General features: G+C 46.3%; 3 protein-coding genes across 5 annotated transcripts; all 3 read right to left on the reverse strand.

Moving 5' to 3' along the window:
* Positions 1-731: 731 nt before the first annotated feature.
* Positions 732-1,429, reverse strand: LOC125716719 (uncharacterized protein C22orf31-like). 2 transcript variants are annotated; one of them, XM_048989345.1, is made up of 2 exons: positions 1,300-1,429; positions 732-1,199 (listed from the first exon to the last, which is right to left on the reverse strand). In XM_048989345.1, the coding sequence occupies exons 1-2, from the start codon at positions 1,309-1,311 to the stop codon at positions 732-734; spliced, it is 480 nt and encodes a 159-aa protein (XP_048845302.1). In that variant the 5' UTR covers positions 1,312-1,429. The 2 variants fall into 2 exon arrangements, with proteins under 2 accessions (XP_048845302.1, XP_048845301.1); XM_048989344.1 differs by having other exon boundaries at positions 732-1,205; positions 1,300-1,379.
* Positions 1,369-7,340, reverse strand: LOC125716713 (SUN domain-containing ossification factor-like). Its single transcript, XM_048989336.1, has 14 exons — positions 7,319-7,340; positions 7,123-7,231; positions 6,786-6,910; positions 6,347-6,414; positions 5,913-6,020; positions 5,714-5,819; positions 5,031-5,051; positions 4,859-4,914; positions 4,094-4,185; positions 3,933-3,998; positions 3,600-3,665; positions 3,429-3,516; positions 2,135-3,226; positions 1,369-1,409 (listed from the first exon to the last, which is right to left on the reverse strand). The coding sequence occupies exons 2-14, from the start codon at positions 7,139-7,141 to the stop codon at positions 1,391-1,393; spliced, it is 1,926 nt and encodes a 641-aa protein (XP_048845293.1). The 5' UTR covers positions 7,142-7,231; positions 7,319-7,340; the 3' UTR covers positions 1,369-1,390.
* A 2,280-nt stretch (positions 7,341-9,620) lies between these two features.
* LOC125716717 (uncharacterized protein C22orf31-like) lies at positions 9,621-11,086 on the reverse strand. Of its 2 annotated transcripts, none has more exons than XM_048989340.1 (2): positions 10,379-11,086; positions 9,621-10,271 (listed from the first exon to the last, which is right to left on the reverse strand). In XM_048989340.1, exons 1-2 carry the CDS (start codon positions 10,388-10,390, stop codon positions 9,804-9,806), a joined length of 480 nt encoding a protein of 159 aa, XP_048845297.1. In that variant the 5' UTR covers positions 10,391-11,086; the 3' UTR covers positions 9,621-9,803. The 2 variants fall into 2 exon arrangements, with proteins under 2 accessions (XP_048845297.1, XP_048845296.1); XM_048989339.1 differs by having other exon boundaries at positions 9,621-10,277.
* Between the last annotated feature and the right edge of the window lie 64 nt (positions 11,087-11,150).

Consider the following 11,150-nt stretch of genomic DNA (forward strand, 5'->3'; position numbering starts at 1 on the left):
TAGCTTCAGGTTAGCAACTTTTGGTACTGACTGACCTAGACTGTAATGTACATTTGACAGGAAATCGCAGGTTTCCGTCAGTTTACCTGGTTTAACACAGCTGCTTGGTTACCAACTAAACCAGAGTTCTGGGTTACCCATCTGGGGTTAAACATGATCCATGTCGATTAAAAGAGATATTTCGACATAAACGTCTTCATTTTAAACAATGCTATGATAGCTTGAGGCCCAAAGTAAAAAAAAAAGAAATTCAGCCGATTAGCCGCTAGCGTGCTAATGCCGGTCCTGAAAAGACAGACTGTCTCAATAAAATGTGATATTTTACAAACGTGTCAACCAGCAGTAGTAGCATTTATTAATATCCGTGCGTTATGACTGAAATGAGCTCATGTCAAACCATGGTCTTATACACAAGAAGAAAGGAGCACACAAAGTTGATTTTAAATATATTTATATTTATTTACTTATACTTAACCTATATATTATATATTTACTTATATTTAACCTATATATTACAGATATATTTACTTATATTTAACCCATATATATTACAGATATATTTACTTGTATTTAACCCAATATATATTACATATATTTACTTATTTAATCTATATATTGCATATATATTTACTTATATTTAACCCATATATATTTACTTTTACTGAACCTATATATAATACATGCATATTTACATTTATTTACATATATACATTATATACATGGAGCAGGGACTAATGTCTCGCTCTCTTCTTTGGAGGCTCTTTGGCCGGGGGCTCGTCCCACACATCGACCTCGATCAGGGGGGCATAACCCTTCAGCCCCGGGTTGCCAGAGGTCTCCGCGATGTCAATTATATTTTTGTCTCCCACCTGTTCGGTGAATTTCGGGCAGGAGACGGCAACCCACAGGCGCTGCTTTATCCTGCGCCCCAGATCGAGGGAGTGGGGGCGAGGTCGGCCAGAAGGGTAGAGCAGCCTTGGTTCCACGAGCCGCCGGTACATCGCCCTGTACTCCTCCACGCTGCGCCCGTGGATCCTCAGCGGCTCTGTCCTCCTGGCCTCCCAAAGAGCCTCCAAGGCTGGGTCTGTGGGATCCTTTGGGGGTAAGGGTTGGAGATCCGGGAGATCCGCTGCATTTAGGGCTCGACGCTCGTCCCGGGCCTTCTGCTGCCTCTGATCTGCCTCTTGAATCACTGTAACCTGAGACTCGCATTTTGGAAACAATATTGAAATTAATGCATGATATATTTGATGGATATTTTAACCAGAGAAGTTACAAAAATATTAACTTCAAACTTACCTCCTCCATCATGTGGATTTCAATCCAAAATAATCTGAAGACAACGTAGTAGTTCAGCAGGAGTTGAAAATCGGTCTTGATCTCAGAATGGTCAGGAGTCTGTCTGTCTGCTGTTATGATTCAAATTTGTAAAATACTGGTGATAACACTGCAGAATATTTGCGATGATTTAAGATGCTGGGCACCATGGATTCCCAAAGTAAACAACAAATCTTTGTATGAACAGCTTAAACTCAACTGATGTGCTGGTAAATGGTATAATAAATAGTATAATAAATATCTAGCCTGGCTGTGGATATTTCTAGCTGGCAGGAATGACCTTCAGATTTTTACATGTAAAACCTGTACAGATGTTCTATTTTGTCAGTCTGCCATTTGTACTGCACATTACCACAGTATGAATAAAGAGCAAGTAGCTCTTCTGGAAGAACCCAACTTCCATCATCCTGTTCTGGTCAGGATCTCAGTGGGCCTGGAGCCTATACTGAGCAGCGCAGGGCATGAGGCTGTACCCCATCCCTAACGTTGGATGGGATGGCCAGGCCATTGCAGGGGAGATACCCAGTCATACATTGTAGGCATATAAATGGTGTCACTCAGCTAAACTGCATGTCCAGAGTAGTTATGGGATTCCTATCTAATATGGTGAGATCATGCACCCCCCTCCCCCCCCAGCCCTGGAGGTATGAGGCATCGGTGCCAGTGTCCACTGTGCCACTCCACCCCTATTGCGATGCAGTGCAATTCAACAGAACAGCTGGCCAATAGATAGACGGGTTAGTAATGCGGGGAGGGGGCAGTCGGCCAACAGACAAGCGTGTTAGTAACAGGTCACCTCTGGCTGAGTTCCTCCAGGTAGCGTCCGCTGAGGGACATGTTCATCTCCAAGGCTTTAATGCGGTTGCTCAGCCTCATGAAGACAGACTCCTTCTGGTTGGATCCATGCACATGGTTCCCATTGGCCAGATCGGAGAAGTTCTGCTCAGCATAAAAGTCTGTGGCGGTCCGGTGGACCTGCCCATTGCTGGAGGTAACACTGAGGAGGTCCTCCAGGGACTCTTCCTGTTTGTCTGGGAGCATCTGAGGCGGCTCCGGGGACTCTGCAGAGTCTGCCTCTTTCTGGGCCTCCCCAGGCACAGCCTGGCCTCCCTCTGGATCTCCTGGAGGAGCTGGCACCTCCGTGGCCAGGGGGGTCTCAGGAGGGAGGACTTGAGTGGGTGTGGTGGTGCCTCGGTGCTCAGTGTCAGCCCTGGGGTCCTCTGAGAAGCTGCGGATGGAGACACTGACCTCACTGCTGGTGTCAAGAGTCCGGCTCTCCTGCTGCTCCTGAGCACCTCCCCTCAAGGACATAGCCCCCTTCTCCAGGAGCTCCTGGCTTGAGGACATAGGCATCTCAACCGAAGATGTGCCGATGGTCCCGGTTGTAGTGATGAAGCCTTGTAGCAGAGGAGACGGGGACTGGCTGGGCTCCAGGGCTGGAGTCTCGGCCATATGAGTAGGGCCGTGGGGGACCTCCGTCTGCCCGGGAATCTCCTCAAGGGTGGAGGTGGCTTCTTCCTCAGGAAGTGGCTGCACGGTGTGGTCCAGATGTTGAGTCGGTGGGGTGTGGATGTCACCCTGACGCCTACGTCGCCGGCCCAGAGTGACGGAGCACCACAGGCGGAGGTACTCCAGAAAGGTGGCACGGCAGGAGATCCCAGAGAGCTCCTTGCAGAGGGCGTTGCTCTCCAGCTGCCTGGGATCAGGCCCCCCTGAGGTCAAGGGCTCCCCCTCCTGGTCATCAGGCTCCACTGCAGTCACAGTTACCCGGTCAGATTCTTCCTCGTCCTCCTCATCCTCCACAAGGACCACAATCGGACTCTCTTCTGGCACGGGGGGCCCTGGATCCTCAGGAAGATCCGGCAATTCCGGATCCACAGTCTCATTCCTGGGGGGAGCACAACATGACCAAACCATCACCAAAGTCTGACCTGGCTGAGCTACAGTGAATTAAACAGCTGATACAGTAATTAAACACAAAAACCCCCAGGTGGCGGCTGACGGGCATGATACTAATTAACCACCGCATCCATGTGAAGCACCCCCCCCCCTCCCCCCGTGTGATCCGGTGGTTCTTGTGTGACACTCACTCTGGGACGGAGGTGGGGGGGAGGCTAAGCAGGGTCTCTGTCACAGAGGAATCATCAGTCACATTCGCAGCCTCCGCAGACACGTTTCCTGGGGGGAGAGGGTGGCTTTAATACTCGGTGGATTACCAGGGTAACGATGGCGGGATAGCGGGAAACGTCGGGGCCTCGTACCGTCCTGAGTGGCACTGCCCCCCAACACGTTGACCGCAAGGTTGTTCACCATATTCAGGATGGCATCTATAGCAAAAAAACACGCACATACGCACACAGACACACAGTGAAAAGCCACATGGAGACAATCAGCCCCCACAGGGGCAGGGTTAGGTTACATTTTGCTGCAATGCTTTAACGGTGCCCCCTACAGGTTTACAGGGAAACTGACTTTTAATTTAATCATTAATATCACTCGCTGTGTGTAACCAATGGACTCGATTGAAGGGTCCATGTGGAGGAAGGAGGACACATTTATTCCCTGAAGAGTGTAAAACGACCCCGAACTCGTACCCGTGGCAGAGTCGATCAGGTTCTTGGAGGATTTGTCATCGACGGGTACGTAGCCGGGAAGGAAATCTGTGAGGGAGAGAGAGCAAGAGACGGCATTAAGGGCATTAAATGAGCAACTGCTCGCTCTCAAGCATGTTCAGCCCACCGTCCGACCGGCTCACCATAATCCTCATCCAGATCCTCGGTTCGGTCGGAAGGGAACTGCAACTCGGAGATCTCCTCGTACTCCTCTACCATGCTGGTCCCAAACACCCTGCGGAGTCCAATCGCCATCCAGCACGTCAGCTTCATGATCATTTAAAGCATAAATCATTCAGTGGGTGCTACAGTAAAATCCCGTTATAGTGGACTCGCATATAACGGAATATCATCTATAACGGACAAGGTCCGCTGGTCCCGGCCATGCACCTTTAAGAACATGCAGAAAAAGCATCGAATATAGCGGACTCACATATAACGGAATTTCGCTCATAACGGACAAACAATTTGGTCCCCAGGGCCGCTTTTAACTGTAGTTTTGTTCGGCTATAACAGACATGCAGGCTCCGCCTACAAGGCGCGCGGTGTGCCGGTGATATCCAGCTCAAATACATAGTCGGGATTATTAATAGTCAGGCATCTGGTCAGGTAAAGTTGGATTACTACATGTACAATATAATAATCTATACCACAAGTGTGTCTGCTGTGGTGTGGCATGAGTAAATAGTGTCCTGTAGTTGTGTTCTGGGCTACAGCAACTCTGGATATAACGGACTCTGGATATAACGGGCTTTGGATATAACGGACTTTGGATATAATGGACTGTTTTGCCAGGTCCCTTGAAGTCCTTTATAACTGGATTTTACTGTAGTGCAAAATATAATTGAAAACGCACAATAACGACACAGTGAGATAACGAGCCAAAAAGGTGCTCACAGACACGGTACCTGATCAGGCTGAGGGGGCAGAAATGTTCAGACCCAAAATGGGACAGCAGTTCCACCTACAGGGGGCACGATTTTTAAGAAACAGATTAAGAAAAGGTTCTATCATAAAACATGTATCAGTTTAAAAAATAGCTGGGAGTGAGAATGACGGTTATGCCACGACAGCGCTAACCTTGATGTACTTGATGAACGTCTGAAGCGATGGAACGGAGAAGAAGAGGGAAAAAAGTGAGCGTGGAGGCCAGCTTCATGCCAAGAGCAACTTAGCAACCAGAGATTAAAAAAGCACTCAGATAACCTAGAAACATGGGGGAGGGGGGCTAAAAGGGGGTCAGTAAGGGTCTGGGGGCATGCCAGAGGATTGGGGCGAATCAGGCACGTTCCACATGCAAGCCTGACTGCCTGTGTGCATGAAATGGCTACTGGCAGAGTTTTGCAGCATTTTAGCTCAGTTCCAGATCACTGAAGGTCTCTACTGACTACAGATCAAGAGACAGGAAGTTAGAAACGACAGGGCATGAGACAGGACATGCGAGAGGGCATGCTCGGGGGGGGGCATGCTCCAAAGGGGGCCTCTTCTAGAGCCTGGGGGGTTCACATGACTACCATCTGCTGGTGTCTCTAATGAAAGTCGGTATGTTGGGCTGGTGTCCGCAAACCCTAGGCTGTAGGATTGCTGAGATTTTGCAGACCTTAACTGCACTGAGATTCACCCTGTAAATAAAGGTGACAAGCTCCTTACTGATGGCTTAAGAGGGGCTGTGCTGGAAAATCTCTTAGGACTCGATCAACGCTCTGACCAGCTCTGGCAGACTGTCCTTGGCATCTCCCATGATGCATCGGGGCTGGCCCTACCTTGACGTATTTGGCGTAGAGCTGCTCGTCCAGCGGGAAGCTCTGCACCGTGCGTTTGTCCTGGGCGTGGAAGGTGCCCAGCTTCATCCACTTGTTGGTCGGATACCTGGCAGAGGGAGATGGAGGAAGAGAAGGCTAAGCAGCCTGGAGCTTCGCTTGATACACAGCTAAGGTGTGTCGGAGGCAGAATGTGGCTGACCGGTCGCTGATGGACACCAGGAAGTCCTTGGGCGTGGAAGAGAACAGCTCAAAGTTGGCGATGTCCAGCTGCTTCACCTGGATGGGTTCGCACAGCTCTATGACAAACCTGGGAGGAGGAAGCAGCTGGTAAAGAGCTCAGGAGTCTCCAGAGGTCACGTTGCTGAGCACAGGTACCATGCCCTCAGCTCAGGACTGCTAAGCACACCTCAACACGCTCGCCAACACAGACCGGTAAGCAAAACACAAGTAAAACACAAAAATATAAAAGTAAAAAATAATATATAGCAAACTGAAAAGAATATACAAGAAAACAAGCTTCTGACAGTCACAGAAATGGGATGGAGCTTCTGGTTTTGAATTGCACTTTCCCCAAAGGTTACTGCTGACTTTGGGGTCTACCATGACATATAGTACAGAAGAGTGTGAACTCACCAGATCTTGTTGCTGCAGGGGTTGAGCATGTAGAGGTCCATGTTCTCCATGAGAATCGCTGAGGTGCTCTGAAAAGCACGGACCTTCTCACCAACCGTTCGACTTGAGACATGAGAGAGACTGTCCCATCTCTTAACACGCTTACTCTTAGACACATCAAGCCTTTAAGAAATAATGGGTTCGCAGGTGTATCCAAGACGGCTTTCAGGAACATATAGATCTGAGATCTGGAGCATATTCTGGATGGTGACATGAACCATCCATCTTTTAAATGCCTCCATGTCAGGGTTTCAGAGGGTTTGGAGACCTTCAGAGTGCACAGGGCACAGGGCTGGGAGACACCCTGGATGGGATGCCAGTCCATCGCATGGCAGACACAAACAGTCATAGTCATACGCACTATAATCTTAAGACGGTTCCTGAAGGTCAGCAATGGTACCTTGGCCTCAGTGTTCGCTGCCAGGACTTTGGCTCCACATTCCACCGATGCATAGTTATTAAAGTTCTGCACCTTCTTCATGACGACAGGGCTGCCATTGGAGGATGATGAGTGGGCAGACTGGCCTATCAGAGGAAGAGACGGACCTCACAGAAGGCAAACACCTGACGGGTGAGGGTGACTTCTCACCCCAAGTCTTCACAGATTAAATCTGAATTCACCATGTGTGACTTCTGTACCCCACATTCCTCCTCCTCATCATCATCATCATCAGCACAACTCACAGTGTGTTAGATCTGCATCTATCAGGGTGCCCCCATCAGGAAAGGTGACTCACTTTTCTCCTTCTCCATCATCTTCTTCTTCCACTCGTCAAAGGTGGGGATGTCACCATGGTCTTTGCCAGGGATGGATGGGTCCTCCTTGCCACTGGGAGTGTCGACGGCCTGTCATCGGCGGCAGAAGCAAAATCCCCGTGAGCAGCAAACTCACCAGGTGACCTACAACCCGTGCCCTGCGACAAACCTGTTTACCAATGAGCAGCTCCCGCAGAGGCTAAGGGACACACAACTTGCCTGTAGATCACAGTGACAACTGATAGAATCAGCAGCTCAGTCTTTGTGAAGCAGGCAGTAACATTTACATGACATACAGAAGCCAGGAGTTGCGACTAGAAGTCCAAGACCAGAGCAAGTAGGAGGTCCAGCATGTACACACGCTCGCACACACACGCACACACACACACCATATCATATTAGTTGATACATCACCATTACTGTGGCTGACGTGACCCACACTGCCAGCGATACAATACATTAGATACACATTAAGCAACTAATGCGATACGACATGATTCACCCCTATTGCGATGCAGTGCAATTCAACACAATTTGATTGAACACAATGTGATTCAATGCGATATGATGCCAAAGAATATGACACTATGCAATTCAATACAGTACAGATACAGAACAGTTCAGAAAGGGGGAATCAATCTAAAAATTACTGGTCAAATATATTACTCGTCAAATATAAAATTACTGGTCAAAAATGATTTGTCACATTTCTAGAAAAAAGGCCTTATTAATTATTAATAAATCAGATTTTGCCAACACAGAAATGTTAGAAACGATGCATCCCGAGTTCATCCTAAATTGTATCTGTTGTACACTTTATAAAATGAGGCAGTCCATCATAAACTCTTATTCCGGTGCACCGTTGCGAATGGGGGACTCTTCCATCCCTATATTATATACATCATATATACAACACTGCAATACTGTAAGCAAGTTGACATATTCCGTTTTTTTTATATCTAATGTTTAAGAAAATTGTCATATAGTATAAAGAACACACCACCACACGCAAGTTCTCTTTTTATGCTATCAGAACAGTGGGATTCACATTTATAACTGTAACACCCAATACCAGCTATTTTCTGTGTAATAAAGAAATTAACATTTGTCTATATCAGTAAAACAATCTAATAAAAGTCCATGGAAAAATTAGTCAACATTTCAACTACACACGGCGAGAAGCCCGAACTCTTTCGGACTCAGCCATTGATAACAGACGCTATGGTCAGCTAGGTTTTCTAATGCTAACGTTAGCGGTGCGTCGTACGCTACGTCCGGTGTCTGGTCAGTCTGTGGTTTTTGAGAATCGATACAAAATATTGCGCAAGATTAATGTGATGTGTCTGCAGTAATTAGCATGGTCCTCGAAGGATGTCATAGACACTGAAATTGCCCTTAATATGAAAAAGGCAAGGGTGTAAAATTTGGACTGCTAACTCGAGTGTGATTTTCAATTCCAGACCAGTCTGCACACGCATTTACATGCATGCAACAGTTTTATTACCTCGTAACTAGTCTGTAGGGTTTGCTGACTGTCCCAACGCTTTTCAGGTAGCTCATTTTAGGTTTATAATGGAACAATATAGATTTGCCGTATGATTTCCAGCTTGAGCCTCACGTCTAATGCGTGAGTCTTGTTTTTATACTCTTAATATATCATTATAATAAGCGGCTTCTTGGCATCACTAAAATATACCGCACATTTTTTTTACTTACATTTCACTAAAATGCATAAATAGATAAATAAAACAAACAAACAAAGTTACGTTTCACTTTAAACCAACATGGCAGCGCGCCCTTATCCGCCATTTTAAAGAAACCAGTTAAATCCGAGCCGCGCTTCATCCGAACAGAAAATACCGGATAAGTGTTTGGCCAAAGCAGAACCCACAAGTTTATCCTGAAGTTGTTTAGCCAAGTCAGGGACCAGGTTAGCTTCAGGTTAGCAACTTTTGGTACTGACTGACCTAGACTGTAATGTACATTTGACGGGAAATCGCAGGTTTCCGTCAGTTTACCTGGTTTAACACAGCTGCTTGGTTACCAACTAAACCAGAGTTCTGGGTTACCCATCTGGGGTTAAACATGATCCATGTCGATTAAAAGAGATATTTCGACATAAACGTCTTCATTTTAAACAATGCTATGATAGCTTGAGGCCCAAAGTAAAAAAAAAAGAAATTCAGCCGATTAGCCGCTAGCGTGCTAATGCCGGTCCTGAAAAGACAGACTGTCTCAATAAAATGTGATATTTTACAAACGTGTCAACCAGCAGTAGTAGCATTTATTAATATCCGTGCGTTATGACTGAAATTAGCTCATGTCAAACCATGGTCTTATACACAAGAAGAAAGGAGCACACAAAGTTGATTTTAAATATATTTATATTTATTTACTTATACTTAACCTATATATTATATATTTACTTATATTTAACCTATATATTACAGATATATTTACTTATATTTAACCCATATATATTACAGATATATTTACTTGTATTTAACCCATATATATTACATATATTTACTTATTTAACCTATATATTACATATATATTTACTTATATTTAACCCATATATATTTACTTTTACTGAACCTATATATAATACATGCATATTTACATTTATTTACATATATACATTATATACATGGAGCAGGGACTAATGTCTCGCTCTCTTCTTTGGAGGCTCTTTGGCCGGGGGCTCGTCCCACACATCGACCTCGATCAGGGGGGCATAACCCTTCAGCCCCGGGTTGCCAGAGGTCTCCGCGATGTCAATTATATTTTTGTCTCCCACCTGTTCGGTGAATTTCGGGCAGGAGACGGCAACCCACAGGCGCTGCTTTATCCTGCGCCCCAGATCGAGGGAGTGGGGGCGAGGTCGGCCAGAAGGGTAGAGCAGCCTTGGTTCCACGAGCCGCCGGTACATCGCCCTGTACTCCTCCACGCTGCGCCCGTGGATCCTCAGCGGCTCTGTCCTCCTGGCCTCCCAAAGAGCCTCCAAGGCTGCGTCTGTGGGATCCTTTGGGGGTAAGGGTTGGAGATCCGGGAGATCCGCTGTATTTAGGGCTCGACGCTCGTCCTGGGCCTTCTGCTGCCTCTGATCTGCCTCTTGAATCACTGTAACCTGAGACTCACATTTTGGAAACAATATTGAAATTAATGCATGATATATTTGATGGATATTTTAACCAGAGAAGTTACAAAACCTAGCCAAAATAACTTCAAACTTACGTCCTTCATCATGTGGATTTAAATCCAAAATAAATCTGTAGAAAACACAGTAGTTCAGCAGGAGTTGAAAATCAGTCTTGATCTCAGAATGGTCAGGAGTCTGTCTGTCTGCTGTTATGATTCAAATTTGTAAAATACTGGTGATAACACTGCAGAATATTTGCGATGATTTAAGATGCTGGGCACCATGGATTCCCAAAGTAAACAACAAATCTTTGTATGAACAGCTTAAACTCAACTGATGTGCTGGTAAATGGTATAATAAATAGTATAATAAATATCTAGCCTGGCTGTGGAGGATGTCATTGATATTTCTAGCTGGCAGGAATGACCTTCAGATTTTTACATGTAAAACCTGTACAGATGTTCTATTTTGTCAGTCTGCCATTTGTACTGCACATTACCACAGTATGAATAAAGAGCAAGTAGCTCTTCTGGAAGAACCCAACTTCCATCATCCTGTTCTGGTCAGGATCTCAGTGGGCCTGGAGCCTATACTGAGCAGCGCAGGGCATGAGGCTGTACCCCATCCCTAACGTTGGATGGGATGGCCAGGCCATTGCAGGGGAGATACCCAGTCATACATTGTAGGCATATAAATGGTGTCACTCAGCTAAACTGCATGTCCAGAGTAGTTATGGGATTCCTATCTAATATGGTGAGATCATGCACCCCCCTCCCCCCCCAGCCCTGGAGGTATGAGGCATCGGTGCCAGTGTCCACTGTGCCACTCCACCCCTATTGCGATGCAGTGCAATTCAACAGAACCGCT

Source organism: Brienomyrus brachyistius, chromosome 21, assembly GCF_023856365.1.
Source record: "Brienomyrus brachyistius isolate T26 chromosome 21, BBRACH_0.4, whole genome shotgun sequence".
Classification (NCBI taxonomy): domain Eukaryota; kingdom Metazoa; phylum Chordata; class Actinopteri; order Osteoglossiformes; family Mormyridae; genus Brienomyrus; species Brienomyrus brachyistius.